We start from the raw sequence: 14,888 nt of genomic DNA, 5'->3' as shown, positions 1-14,888 counted from the left end.
ACTCACCTGCCTAAAGGCAAACATGCTGACTGGGGCTGATTAGGTATCAAATGCCACTGTCCCACATCAGGGAAAAAAATAATCTAGAGATCTACTGGAATCTCATCTCTTACTGGATCTTCTTCATAGTTCAGTAATTTTACTTGGTGAAGATGAGAATTGATAACATTAGATACATATTGCACGAAAATAGTCTTTCAGTCTGACTACTCTTCATGGTAGAGAATTGCAGTATGGGGTACATATGTTAATTTGCAAATTTTGTTTCTGCAGACACTTGTCCTTCAGTTATTTGTGTATATGTATTTTCTTGATGCAAATTTGATTGTATACTGTCCCATTGTTACAATGTTGTTTACCACAGAAAACCAAAGGAAATAAAGCCTCTGTGAATGAGATTGCACCCAGAAAGATTTGAAATAAACCCAAAAAATGTAATTAAAACCAAAGGAGGTTAGATGTTGGTACCAAAAAAAAGATGTCTTTTATGTAATAGTGAAAGAGACAAAGAGAAAGGAAGAGGAAAGAAAGAAATAAAGAAAAAAAAAAAGTGTGCATGTGGGGTGGAAGGACAGGGAGAGAGTGACAGGGGTTAGGTGGAAGCATGTCACCCATCTGAGGGTCCCAAAGACGTCCCATTGCTCCCCTCTGTCTGATCTTCTCGGTGTGAGGGTCCCCCGTTGCCGCCGCCACGCACCCCAGAGTTCAGAGTTCCGTGGGTTCATCCACGCTGTGGGCAGGTGGGAGCGCCCCGGTGCCCCCTGGCAGGGGCACTTTGACACTGCCCCTTGCAGCACTGAGGGTCTGCGCCATCGCCTGCAGCGCTCTGGTGCCGGCTCTGGGACCCCTCCGTGGGGGCCTTTGGTGGCCGTGACGCCCCCTCTGCCGGGGACAAGCTTTTCCCGGGGGGAAGGGGCCCCTCAGGCCTCTCCTCTGCCAGCCGAGGGTGGGCGGGCACTGCCTCTCACAGAGGGTTCCAACAGGCATCCAGATCCTCTCCTGTCCCCGCCCTTTGGGGCCAGGGTCTGTGGGGGCTTGGGGCTGCCATATCCTCCCTGAAGGAGCTAGGCTTGATTCCTGTGTGAATATATTCTCTCCGAAGACCTGAGCTTACTGTGTTTTATCTCCATCAGCGAGCAGTTCATTGCCTCAGTCAGAAGCTCTGTTCAGGGTGTGGTGGTCTTCTCTGCAGTTTTTGTAACAAGAGTTTCACTGTATAATTGAAAGGCCTTCATGAAGATATTTAAGCCATAAGTTAAAACATTCAGTCTCCAATATCCATCAATCTTTTGGATTTAAATTTTGTGTTTATTTACCCAGGAGTGTAGGATTAAACATTCATTTTAGTCAGTTTGTGATGTTATTGCCAACACATTTTATATATTCATTGTGGCAGTTAGGGACATGGTTTATCTGTGGACCTGGTAGTGCTGGGTTAACAGTGTGACTTGATGATTTTACATGTCTTTTTCAAAACGTAAACGATTGTAATTCGTTGCTGAAATACCAGAAACTATTTGAAATTGTGTGTAAAAGTTTATCCATGGTTCTGACCTAGCCTGGTGTCAGGATTTTTATGCTACAGTGAATTGATCCTTAATCTTTTCTTGAAGTTGTTAACAAACTGATCAGTAGGATCAACTGTTACCACTGTTTCAGTTTGCTCTGAATTTTGCATAACTTGATGCAGGAAAAAGCACCTGGGCCTTTCACTTGTTTTTTATTATTATTTTGTTATAATACTATGTTATAAATGACAATATTATATTGGCTTTTGTATTTATATATTAGCTTTTGCATGTTGTTATTAATCAGAACTATTTTGATATGGTACAATATATACTTACTTTTAACTGCTTTTGGCATAGTATAATCTCTCAGTTTGTGGAGGCACCATATAGCTTCTTTAAATAGTAGTGTTGTGTGTGTGTGTATATATGTATATATATATATATATACGTATATAAAATTTCTTAGACCATAGTCTGCTAGAGGCTGTGGGATGTTGAAGTGCTTTTTCATGTAACTAACTCAGCAAATGGTGTAAAATAATGAATTTCCCACATTCAGGGCCTGTCTTATCTGAAAGACAACATAACTCAGGCAAAAGCCAGAATGCTGAGAAAAGAGAATTTATTGACCCTTGTTATCAGGGAATAAAACCACAAGAAGAAATAAAATATATTGATCTAATCAACAAGATGGTACGCAGACAAGTGAAAGGTTAAAAACTGAGCAGGAAAATCCCTGAAGCATCTAAAATCACAAGAATGTTTGAATAATGAATGAAACTCGTGAATATGTATGTAATGTAACAGTATATGGAGAACAGAGAACATTGTTTTACACTAACTGGTGTGTTTTCTGGCCCATCGCCAAAAACACCCCAGCTCTGGTTATTTGTACTTTTTTTTTTTTAACCTGTATTAAACTTTTAAAAATTCTCAAGTGTGAACTTTGCTTTTCACATACTATGAGTTTTAATGCTGTGAAGGAAGGCATAAAAATCTCATCTCTGCTGTAGTTTGAAAAAAGGTTGTATTCCTGTTGCTCAAAATGCATTGTGTAAAATGCATTAATCTGAAATACCTATTAAGTTAAATAAAGCTGAATGTAAACTACATGTCATGCTAAGGTTTTTTTAGGTGTTGGCTTTGACATCAACTTTGACATCAACTATTGGATAGAAAAACAGCTGTTTTTTCAACAGCTAGATTTAATTCTTTTTGCAGCAATTTTAACTCCATAGCTTTCTTAGTTCTGACTGTATTTTGAATGGCATTCTCTAGCATATTTTCTTAAATGATGTTATGTGCTGTTTCTCATTACAGACGCCTCCACCTCAATAAGAAGGCCACGGACAAACAGCCATATAGCAAGCTTCCTGGTGTTTCACTTCTAAAGCCGTTAAAAGGCGTAGATCCTAACCTGATCAACAACCTAGAAACCTTCTTTGAGCTGGATTATCCTAAAGTATGTATATTATTTCGTGTAATTTTTTTTCTTCCTTTGTCTCAAAAAGTCACATGACGAACGTGGATGGTATGCTGCTTGGTTGTCTTGGATTGTTCTTCCTTCTGTAGAAAATGTATCATTACATATTTTACATGTTGCAAACAAAACTTACTCCTTTTTAAAAAGCTGTCTATTGAGGACCATGTCCAAGGCTGAAGGGTGAAACATACTCTGCACTCCACTAGGATTTGCCTAATCGATATTGCTGTATTGTGGTGCTTATAGATTTAAGTGCTTCATACTGCTGCAAGAGCTTACTTTAGAGGCAGGAAATTCTCCTCAGTTGACTACTTCTCTGTAAGAGATCCTCCAATAGAGAGCACTTTAACTGATAACCTGAAACTTTTTGGTGGTTCTTACTGATGTCTCATCTAATGAAGAGTTGCTCAGTGATGAGATAGTGTACCTCACCAGTTGCTGGTAGGTAGGGTAGTCTCTAAGCCATGTGTTAGTGTTGAGAAGCAGATAAGCTTCAGAAAAGCTCACATTTGCTGTTGAACACTGTTTGAATGTGTAATACAAGCAATAAGCAATGTAATTGTAAGTGTGTCAGATGCTCTCCTTGCTCTAAAGAGCTTAAAAGAAGTAAATGTTTGCTGTATCATTCAGTATTTGAAGTACGCTCCTGTGGATAGGAAAAAGTACATTTTTTACTGAATTTGTGTTGCTGAATTCTGAAATTTGAAATTTAGCTTTAATGTAAAAACTGTTCTTTTCTCAGTTCTCAAAATGTTCAGTCTGCATCTGACACTGCTTCTCCAATTGTAGAAGGTCAAATGTTTGTGTGAGCTGTGCAGTCAGTGTTTGTGTATTCTGAGAGCCTTAAACGGGCACCTAAGTAGGCAGGGTAAAACAAATAAAAATCTCTAGCGCTTGGAACTAATCAGAAATTGGAAATTTTTTCTGTAATGAAGCTTTGAGCCTTTTGAAAAGCTTCAGACATGAACATACAAATTCTTTCAGCTCAACAAAGTGCAATAAAGTGTAGCACATTTGAAAGCCATACTTAAGGCAAGCTGCATATGCCAATATTGCAAACAGTGCAAAGAATCCTCAGTGATATCATAAGCTGTTATATGACCTATAATGAGCATCTAAACATTATGCAGGTGAAACATTTGTTTACAAATAAAACTTGTTTAATAATTAAAAAAAAAAAATGTTGGATTTTGCTTTACAAAAGGTAGTCTTGGTCCTTAGTTCTGAAAGCATATGGATAATTACTTGAAAATGTTGCTACTCCACACAAATCTGAGTTTCAGATAACAGTAGATAATCATGTTTTTTCCAAGGAGAATGAAAATGCAAGTGTGAATGCTTCAGTTTGCTGCAGCACGGATTGGACAGTATGAGCAAGGTCCCCAAACTGTCTGAAAAAACTTTTTGTAGTTACTGTCCAGAACTACTTTAAGAACTGCTTTAAGAGATGACCACAGAGATTAGAGCACAGTATTGCCTGGTATTCCAAGTTCAGCTGTGCAGTGAAAAATCATTATGGAAGATTAATCTGAAACTTTTTCCGGTGAAGCTGAATTCAACCTGCGGTGATAATTATTCTCTTGTGATACTCTGTGTGAAATACTCTTCTCTTGAATGGAATCCAGTTATGCTGTCTCAAAACTGCAGGACTTAAACATAATATTTTTATAAGTGAAGAGTTCTCACCTACTGTGCGTATTGTAATTGTGCAGAAGTTTCTCTATTCATGTTAAATTCAAATGAACCTGATGGTAATGCTTGTGTCAATAAGCCTTTTTCTTTTTTTTTTACTTTGCTACTGCATACAAAGGCCATTTGTTTTGATTTTTTCTTTTCTCAAGTATTGGAGTCTGAAATATCTGGCTTACTTCTGGTTGAATTTCTTGGAGAATATGGACATAGAAGTGTCATGGCTGCCATGGATTGAAGATTGATTATATAATGACTTGGAAAACAAATTTTATTGTAGACATTAATTTTAATGTGTAGTAAAAAGATAATTTCTTCAGTTATTTATTTCTATGGTGTTCATGCTGTCAAGATTCTGTTGTGATGAGAGGACCTGTCTGCTTAATGAGACAACTCTTAAAATCCATTCTCCATGCTGTAAGATGGTAGAAGTCAAACTCTGCATGCTCCTTAGCCAGATTGACTTTAAGTTTGCATTCTGAGAGGTACAGATGTTTGCCTGATAGTTTGTAGTGCTAGAACAAATTTTAACTCCCATTTAAATTATTTTAAATTTCCTCAATATTCTGAATGGAGTTAGAGTAGATCAGGCTTTTGTGTAAAACAATACCATTTATTAATTTGAAGTATGTATATTTAACTTAATATCTTCCATTGTATTTAATAGCCCTTAATACCTCTTGCTGAACAAGAACATCAAAAATTTTCATCATAGAGCCAATAGGAAGCTTTCAAAATTCATTTTTTGCTTAAGTAGTTTAGTGAAAAGAAAGTTTCGTGAAATGATAAAATAGTCTAAGGGAGAATAAGAACTGCTTTGACTGCTAGTTGGGATCCTTTTTTACAGCAACTGCTGCAAATGTCTAAGAAAATGGGTTCTTGTTGGATTGAATTTTTCAGTCTTTGTCAAAATGGCTTTTGGGTATCTTGATCAGAAATTTGCATTTTTTGTATTTTATTCTATTTATTGGAGCTTTAATAGCTCTAATTTTAACAAGGTTAAAAAAAAAAAAAAAAAGTTGTATCAGGTAAGAATTTGCTTCATTGCCAAGACAGAAGTACCTTTATCAAAGCTGCCTCAATGTTGAATGATTTATTTCTTTGCCCACTATCACTAGCTTGTATATGCATGTAGCATCTACAGCTTTCCCTTAACACTTGTTTTTTCAACCATTACTCTATTAATAAGAAAATACACATATGTTACATATGCATATTCCTGAGCTTTGTTGTACAACTAAGTATACATATGTACATATACTCGTCTCTGTGGGTTGTCTTCCAACTCTGTTCTGCATATGTATCCATAAAGTAAAGGAATGGAAGATGTAGTTCAGAGGTATACAGTCATAGTGTGTCATAACCTCATTTTTAATATTTCAGGTGCTGTCATTTCATTGAATATAATATTTAAGATTTTGTATGTGAGCAAAAATGGAAGTGGAAACAAAAATTTTACCTTGTATAGCAGAACATCTTATTTTATGACTAATAGAAACTCTTCAATAACAGAAGAAGTAATGTTCATCAGTAAAAGAGTTCATTGAGACACACCTATAGTTGTTTTTTCAGAAGTACTTGGCTGTGCATTAAAAAACTAGACTCATTTAGCTGTAAAACAACCCCTTTGTTTTTAATTCTGTAACAGCACTCTTTATTTCTTTAGCTTACTACACTCTTAAGCTTTATTTCATAGACCGTATGGATATTAGCTGTATGTATGTAAATATATATGTGAGTGTATACATTTTTGTTTTTACTAGTATGAAGTACTACTCTGTGTACAAGATCATGATGATCCAGCTATTGATGTGTGCAAAAAGCTCCTTGGCAAATACCCAAATGTTGATGCTAGACTGTTTATAGGTAAGCAGTGCAATTTGAAGGTGGGACTCTGACTTGTAACATGATAGATCTTCAGCTCCATATGGAGTACTCTGCATGGAGTTGTAGACTCCATACGTATTTGGACTTAAATAAATAGTTGTCTTGTTCAGCCCATGTTGCTTCTGTAGCTTAATCACCATTTTGCAGTAAAAAGTAAGTTTGTAGTCAGTCTGTGACAAAAGTCCAAGAAAACTTAAGAAGGAATGGTTTGGGTAACCCCCTGCAATTTTATCTTCTAATTCCAAAACAACAGTTTAAATCCTGTCTTTGCACTGAACTAAATGTGCAGGAAGTGACTCAGAGTTGTGGCTGTATTTGAGCTTGAGGTCCTGCAGCAATCCTTTTTAATCTGCTTAGGCTGTGTGGCTCTTTCTTCACTTTGTATTTGAATTAGCAGAGAAAAGGGGTATTAGAACCAGGTAGTAAAATGTAATTATTTTTTTTAATCTGATGTGAAAAAAACTCTACCATATCTCACTTTATTCTGCTCCTTTTTAATTTTTCTGCTGAAGTTACTATAGAATACAATCTTCATAATCATAGTCTCAAAGAATAAGAAATGAATAATGTTTACCTTACAAGAATGTAGTAATAAGCTTTATAGTCCTACTGCTCTTTTAATTACATTAATCTTGCTACACTGCCATTTTAAGGAAGCATTTGAATATTTTTTCTTTTTATTCTTCCAAATAAAAAATATAGAAGTGAAGGTATACATAAAATATAGACATTTTGTATAAAAGTGGACTTTAAGAATTAGTGGGTAAATATTTACTCTACTTCAGTTTTTATATTTAAATATTTTGGATATGGAGTCTCAATTCTAAAAACTCCCCATACATTAATTTTTATGATGTTTGTATTTTTTAGGTGGCAAGAAGGTTGGCATCAACCCCAAGATTAATAACTTAATGCCTGGCTATGAAGTTGCCAAATATGATCTCATATGGATTTGTGATAGTGGAATCAGAGGTAGGCGTGTATGTGCTAACTGTTAAACTGCTTATTCGCCATAAGCAAGCAGATTTTGGAGACTAATTTAACTGAGACTATAAGCAGAAATTAAAGTTAAAAGTCTGGAAAGAAATGTTTTTGTGAAATAAAAGATTAGCCTCTAATTAGAGGAGAAAATATCTTTAAAAATACAATTCAGACTGTTTCCATTTTATTTGTTGTTGATCATAATAATTGTTAATTACTAATTATTTTTGTGAAACCATTTTTATTATATAGGACGCATTAAAGCACATGTACTCTTGATGCTGGTAATAAAATGAGAATCAGTTTCTTGCTGCAGTAGTCTGCTAATGACAGAGTTGCTCCATCAAGTGTCATTTTTTCATTTGTCACTTAGTAACACCAGACACGCTGACAGATATGGCCAATCAAATGACTGAAAAAGTGGGCTTGGTCCATGGGCTCCCCTATGTTGCAGACAGACAGGGGTTTGCTGCTACCCTTGAACAGGTGAGTGCAATGTTGTGGCAGGGGGATCTTGTTTTATTCTTTTTTGCTTACAAAACCTTGCTGCATGAAAGCTGTATTGTGCCTCTTGTACTTTGTGAGTGATGAAATGGTTATTTTTTAGCTGCAGTCACACTTCCAACTCAGGGTAACTAGGGCAATTTCTAAGTGCTTCAAAATTCCTCTGTGGTGCTCTGTCTGTTGATTCAATATTTAAGTTTACAATATGAGCAGTAAAGATTACAAGATACACGTTTTGGAGTTTGTTTAAAATTATTAAAAAACTGAAGAATTGAATTGATGAATGCTTTCTAGTGCTTAGTCAGAAAGGACTAATTAATTTTATTTGGATATCTGAAAAAGCACACAAAAATGTCCATGACAAGTCTAAGCGAAGTTTAGCTCACACAGTATCTTACTTCCAGCAGGATTTACAAGCAGAGTCTTTATGGAAAGTAGAATAAAAGCAAGGCTTATATCCGATTTTCCTGTAATACTGCCTCACTGTTCTGTAATTTTCAGCTGAGAGACTACCTGAGCAGGAGCCAGACTTGTATATTTACTAATCCTTAATATAAAAGCATTTTAGTAAGAACAGATTTCTTAAATGAACTTTTTCATTATTTTTTTGAGTCCATATAAATTTTTAACATGTGTAATTTTCTATACCAGGAAGTTGCATAGATCTATTTGTTACAGGATCTATATCTGTTTACTCTGACCCTTGTTCTGTAGTGCTATTTCATGTCTCATAATAATTGTATTGTGAAAGAGAAAGTGAAAGTTTGATTCCTGTTCCACCTTCATATTACTCATTCTGTTCTATTCTTCCCTGTCCTCTTTCTCAGTAAGTTCTCTTTGGTAGAATGAAGAGGTTGAGTTTGCTTTTTTTCCTTATGTCTCAAGGCATGTAATCTAATAAATTTTTATTTGGAGCTGGCCTGTATAAGGCATTTTGGCCCAAGGTTAACTGGTAGGGGGGGTGAAAGAGAGAAAAGTGAGAGATGAAATTGTGGTGAAGTTCAGTACTCCATCATTGCTCTAAGTGAGAGATGGTTTTTGTTGATTTCTTTTTCTTCCTTTTATTCCTTTTTTTTAAATGATACAAAGTCTGAATTTTTTCTTACAAGAGAAAAGCCGAGGTCTGTAGCACAAATTTCCTAGTACTGCTACTTGTTGAAGCAAGAATTACAACTCCTCCTCCTGTATTCCTGGAAGAGCTTTTTGCCGGCTGATCCAGGGTACTGCAAGATGAGCACACCTTTTCTTGAATGAGTTACTGTACCAGTGTGAAGGCAGTCTACACTAAGTAATAATGAGAGGCACTAGCACTCATTTCCTCTGTTTTGTAGGTCATTCCTAGTCCTCACGTACTGAATCTTATAAGAAGTTTTTCTCACAATCTGAATTTTTTCTTCATTGTTTTTGTTTGCAACTGTGCTAAATAAACAAATTTCCCATGCTTCCATAGAATCATAGAGTAATTTTCTAAGAACATGTATGCAGGAATGCAGTTAATTTTCACATGTCTGTCAGTTATCACCACATAATACATTAATCTTAGTGATCAGTTACTTAATGGATTTTTAATACATATATTCCCTGAGAAAAACTTCAGTAAGTTAGAAGTTAAATACAAAATGAAGTGCAGTAGTTCAGCGTGTGAATTTAAAACCTGCTTATAGATTTGCAAAAATACAGCCAATATCACCAATAGGTTTCTCAGATCTGTGATACACTAGGTTTCTTAAAATGGTACTAAAGGTCTTTCCAAATACACCATTGTAATTGGCCACACCGAGTGTATTTTACCCTCCTTATGTTTCCAGAGGAAAAAGCTGTCATTGTAGTACTTAAATACAAAGTTTTAAATGCCTTTTGTTCTTTTCACAGGTCTATTTTGGTACTTCACATCCAAGGTCATATATTTCAGCCAACTTAACTGGCTTTAAGTGTGTAACAGGAATGTCATGCTTGATGAGGAAGGATGTCTTGGACCAGGCTGGAGGACTGATAGCTTTTGCACAGTATATTGCTGAAGATTACTTTATGGCCAAAGCGATAGCTGACCGGTAAGATGACTCTGAAATAAGCTAATTGCTTTAGGTGTAGTTTAAGTCTTTCTTTTTGTTTGCTTTTTGGGTTTTTTTTAAACACACAGCACATACTGTAAGTATTGGTGTTCATATCAGCTTCACATATGTATAGCAGGCATATTAATGACATGTGCTTTGTCCTGTCAGTGTAAGATTTTTAGCAATAATTAGTCCTATCATTGTCAATTCCTTTAGAGAAAAGTTTCAGAACTTGGTTTAAGTTCTGAGTTTAAGTTCTTGGTTTAAGTTTTTTTTTTTTTCCAAAGAAGAGTATATGGTTTTGGTTTTTTTTGCCTACACCCATTGTAATAATAGGGCACACACGTCAAAGAAACTTCTCAAGCCTAATAAAATTGCGGCTTTTATCTAGTTGGTTTTTGCATCTCTTATTTACACATTTTTATTATAACAAATTCCTTTTTCAGGGGCTGGAAATTTGCAATGGCCACGCAAGTTGCAATGCAAAACTCTGGTTCATATTCTATTTCTCAGTTTCAGTCCAGAATGATCAGGTAAGATTTTGATCTTTATTTCCTCTCCCACCCATCCCTGCTCCCTTCTTTTGGTGGGGACAGCCTCATGAGAGGGAATACATTTTCCAAGGGAATTTGATCTAATGCCCAGTGTGCTAAGGTTCAGTGCCCAGCTTGATGCATGCTTCTTCATTAGTGTTGGGAGAGAGGTGCTGACTTTTCACAGAGGAATAACTGTTACAAGTATTAAGAAAAATTAACACACCCCTGTCCTTAGTACCTTTTAAATGCTATCCATAGCATCTTTTAAAAGGAGGTTTTTTGCAGTATTTTATTTGGAGGTGTTAATTAAATTAGACTAGTATTTTAGAAAATACCATGATGGCTCATTTGGTGAGGCAGGGGGAGGAGGAGTTAATGAATAATGCAAAGTCAAAACTGATTTGTTTTTCTTTTCCAGGTGGGCCAAACTACGAATTAATATGTTGCCTGCCACAATAATTTGTGAGCCAATCTCAGAGTGCTTTGTTGCCAGTTTAGTTATTGGATGGGCAGCTCATCATGTGTTTAGATGGGATATAATGGTATTTTTCATGTGTCACTGCTTGGCATGGTTTATATTTGACTACATTCAACTAAAAGGTGTTCAGGTATGTAATTTTATTTTCCAGGAGGTTACTAAAATTACCTATTGCCATTAATTTCAGCAAAAAGCTAAGCTTAATTACAACCATAAATAACTCTGTTGACATGCAGGAAATAACAGATCTAATCCTGTTACTTCACAGTCTTCCAGCTTCAGTTACAGTATCATAAAAAGGAGGAAGTAGTTTTAATTTTTGTATTCTACAAAACACAATGTTGTAATTTTGTGTTCTACAAAATTCTGCTCTTGCCTCTGACTAGGCTCTGAAAGTTTGTGTCCCCGTAATTAATATTCATGTTTCAAATCTGCTCCACAAGGGCATGTGCAGAAATTTTAAGCTCATTTGACAGTACAAGACCAGAAGCTTTGTGGGATTTCATTTTTTTGGGGGGAGAGGAGGTATTATTTTACTTTATTTTAGTTGTCACTTTGTCTTATATTTGTTGAGGTGTATGTCTACTCATACACACATTTTTCAATTCATTTTGTTAATAATGGATAAGGAGAAAGGCCTTATAAAACTTTTAACATAGATGCCACAAATGTGAACAGCTTTTGTTATTCTAATGCTACAGAAAATATTTAATATGGGTAGTTGTATCTTGAACAAGAAAATATTCTTGGGTTTTAATGAAGGATGCTATTGATACAAAAATCTGCCTAGTAAGTTTTATAAAACATTATTAAAAGGTTTTAAGTTACTTTAAAATTTCTCTTGAATTATCAGTATGATTAAATACCTTGCTTTTTATTGTTTCTAGGGTGGTGCTCTCTGTTTTTCAAAACTTGATTATGCAGTAGCTTGGTTCATCAGAGAATCCATGACAATTTATATTTTCCTATCTGCTTTGTGGGACCCCACCATTAGCTGGAGGACAGGGCGCTACAGGTTACGTTGTGGAGGCACTGCAGAAGAAATTATTGATGTATAGCCACACATTTGTAGCTGTGAATGTCAAAAAGTGAAGGGGGAAAGAAAAGTATTATAAGTTGTTTATATACTTCCAAGAAGATCTACCTTCAGTAGTTTTATTACTTGTATGTTTGGTATCTGTTCTTCAATTTATTTTTGCATGGCACTTGCATCTGTGAAAATACATCTGTAGTCTTGGCCAAATGGTACCTTCCTTCTGTGTAGAAATAAAAATAGGGAGAATTGGTCCTGACATCTGCTTTCTATTTAAATGCTCTGCAGTAGACTTTTTTTAAAAAAATATCCTCTGGGATATGAACAGCTTCTTACTCCTTGGTGTGCTAGGCTAGCAAATCTAGGGTTCACATAGCTATTTTCCAGCTGGATTGCACAAGACTGTACCTAGTGAAATCACAGAGGTACAGCTGATTTTTGTTTTATCCCACTAAATTGAGCTAGTAACGGGACCTTGGGAAAGAAGCTCTGAAATGTTTTATGCCTACCTCTTATAGTTGCTGCAGAACAATATGAATAGAAAGACTAAACTGCTTTGCAAAAACAAACTAAAGCAAATGTGTAGTCTTGTGTTTATATGTATATAGGGAATATTTTAATCATTGCAGTAACCAAAAGTGGACTGAGTTGGATAGCAATGAGTTGGAAGGATTTACTGGTCAAGCATGTATTATGGGCATCTTTTGGCCAAGTCTGATCTGGTTCTGTCTCTTGAACCTTGTTAAGCACTGTGCTGTAACTAGCCAAGGTGATCCCCTCAGTACTTCCATCCTTTTTTAAGGGGTGTTTGTTTTTCTCTGTGAGTGAATGCTTTCACGGTGGGGGGAGGGTGTTGGGGGTGTGTGTGGTACATAGTAGGGAGCAGAAATACATTTCAGAAACATTTCACACATGAGCTATTTTCTTACACAATGTCTTAAGAATGTAATTTCATGATGCAGGTATTTAATATCTTTGTAAAGTGAACATACATACCTATACTAGTCATAATTAAGTATTCAATTGCAGTAGATATTGTGAATATATTAAAGGGCCGGGTGAGTTTGCTGTTACTGATTAAAACTGTAGTCTTAATTTAGATATCAAACTAAGTTTACTCTTGGCTGTTTGCCTGTTAGTCTAGCCTTTAAATTGGACTTCTGTATTCCAGTGGTATGACTAAAAGGACTAGATTATAATGCATGCCATGGTTTTCCTCTCTCTGTTCCCTGTAACTTGGTTTTCAACCTCATTGTGATATTTCCTAATTTGTGGTGAACTGGACTTGTTTTCTTTGAACATTTTTAATTAAAAAAAAACATAGCAAAGCTAGAGAAGACTGTTGCATAAGCCTTTTGTTTTCATAATTGTATTTATGCTGCTTTACTTTCCTTCATATGGAATAGCATATTGTCACCATGAAAGTGAACTGCTAATTACAAGGTTATGTCAACAAAGCAGCTTTAAAAGTTGGATTATTATTAGTTGGATGATGTGTAGCATATTAGCAATAATCACATGTGTTTATAAAAAATGGACTTTTTACCTTACTGAGCCAATCCCTTACCCATCATATGCTACACAAGTGTAATGTGTAGGTATTTGTTGTAAAACATACTCTGGGCCAAGATGCTTCATCCACATTAATAACTCTTTGCCTTATGGTAACATGGAACTTTTTTAATGGGCATTTCTGTATGAACAAAGGCTTGTGATGCATGCTTCATTCTTTTCATGTGAATCAGGAAGAAGCACTTTTCCTGAGGAAAGATTTACACTGAAACCTAGTCTAGTTGTGACCCACAAAAACATTCTTTTTTTAATATTGTTTTTGACATAGTTGAATTTTACTGACAATGTTTGTATCTTCATTTGTTTCATGAAGTTTGATGCCATTCATTGCACTGCTGAAGTGAAGCTTAGCTTGCTACTTGCTTTATGCTGATTTCTATGCAGGCAATGGAACAGAACCAAAAAAAAAGGCTGAACAGACTTCCGTTTAAAAAACTAGGTGGGGATAATTGTTTAACAGGTGCTTTGGTATTTGTAGAGCCATCTTTGGCTGTGAAAAATAAAGCTTCACTTAAGCAAATGGTTTCATTTGGGTGTTGTTTGGTTGATGATGAAATGGAAACCAACAGTGTCAAATGTTGTAGACAATGCTGCAACAGAACTTTTAAAAGTTATAAACAACTTATGTAAAAGTTATGTTGATTTACAGCTGTGTAGAATACACCTTGTTTATTTAAAATAATTGTATTGTTTTTCCTTTATTTAAAAATAAATTTTGAATACAATCTATATGGAGTACTTTTTTTCCTTTCTTCCATGCTGTAATGTGACAGATTTAAGTATTTATGGCAGTTTTGTTAGATTATATTTCTAATTAATCTTCACAGCAGTAAAGGGGTGTGCCTTTAAAGGTTTGTTACAACTATACCATCTCTTTTGGATTTTATATTGGACTGAAATTAACTCAAATGTGCTAAACTGATTTTGAGTTACTCTTAATTTTTTAGAGTAGCTTCAGTGTACAAAAATTTTGCTAGTGAACAGCATAGTTCCGTATCTATTCTAACTAGCTTAGATTCAGATTTTAGAGGTGATAGCTGTTGCCACAGAACATGTTGACATTTAGAAATAATGTTGATCCTTTGTTTTCAGGTACGCTAACTCGGAAGCACTCTGAACTTGCTCTGCCATCTGACTTGGCTTTTTTTGTCTCTTCCCTA

At 35.5% G+C, this 14,888-nt stretch overlaps 1 protein-coding gene across 1 annotated transcript in view; it reads left to right on the top strand.

The window, feature by feature from the left end:
- Positions 1-14,427, top strand: part of UGCG (UDP-glucose ceramide glucosyltransferase) — a 36,578-nt gene extending 22,151 nt beyond the window's left edge. The window contains exons 2-9 of the mRNA XM_054283127.1: positions 2,832-2,973; positions 6,447-6,549; positions 7,441-7,542; positions 7,925-8,037; positions 9,928-10,106; positions 10,556-10,642; positions 11,064-11,253; positions 12,011-14,427. Of these exons, the coding sequence (XP_054139102.1) occupies positions 2,832-2,973; positions 6,447-6,549; positions 7,441-7,542; positions 7,925-8,037; positions 9,928-10,106; positions 10,556-10,642; positions 11,064-11,253; positions 12,011-12,181 (1,087 nt within the window). The 3' untranslated portion in view covers positions 12,182-14,427. The remainder of the gene's footprint in view (positions 1-2,831; positions 2,974-6,446; positions 6,550-7,440; positions 7,543-7,924; positions 8,038-9,927; positions 10,107-10,555; positions 10,643-11,063; positions 11,254-12,010) is intronic.
- The last annotated feature ends 461 nt before the right edge of the window (positions 14,428-14,888 follow it).

This window comes from Melozone crissalis, unplaced genomic scaffold (genome assembly GCF_028551555.1).
Source record: "Melozone crissalis strain CALT ecotype California unplaced genomic scaffold, PUWL_Pcris_2 ptg000005l_1, whole genome shotgun sequence".
Lineage (NCBI taxonomy): Eukaryota > Metazoa > Chordata > Aves > Passeriformes > Passerellidae > Melozone > Melozone crissalis.
This window is presented reverse-complemented; position numbering and strand designations above follow the sequence as displayed.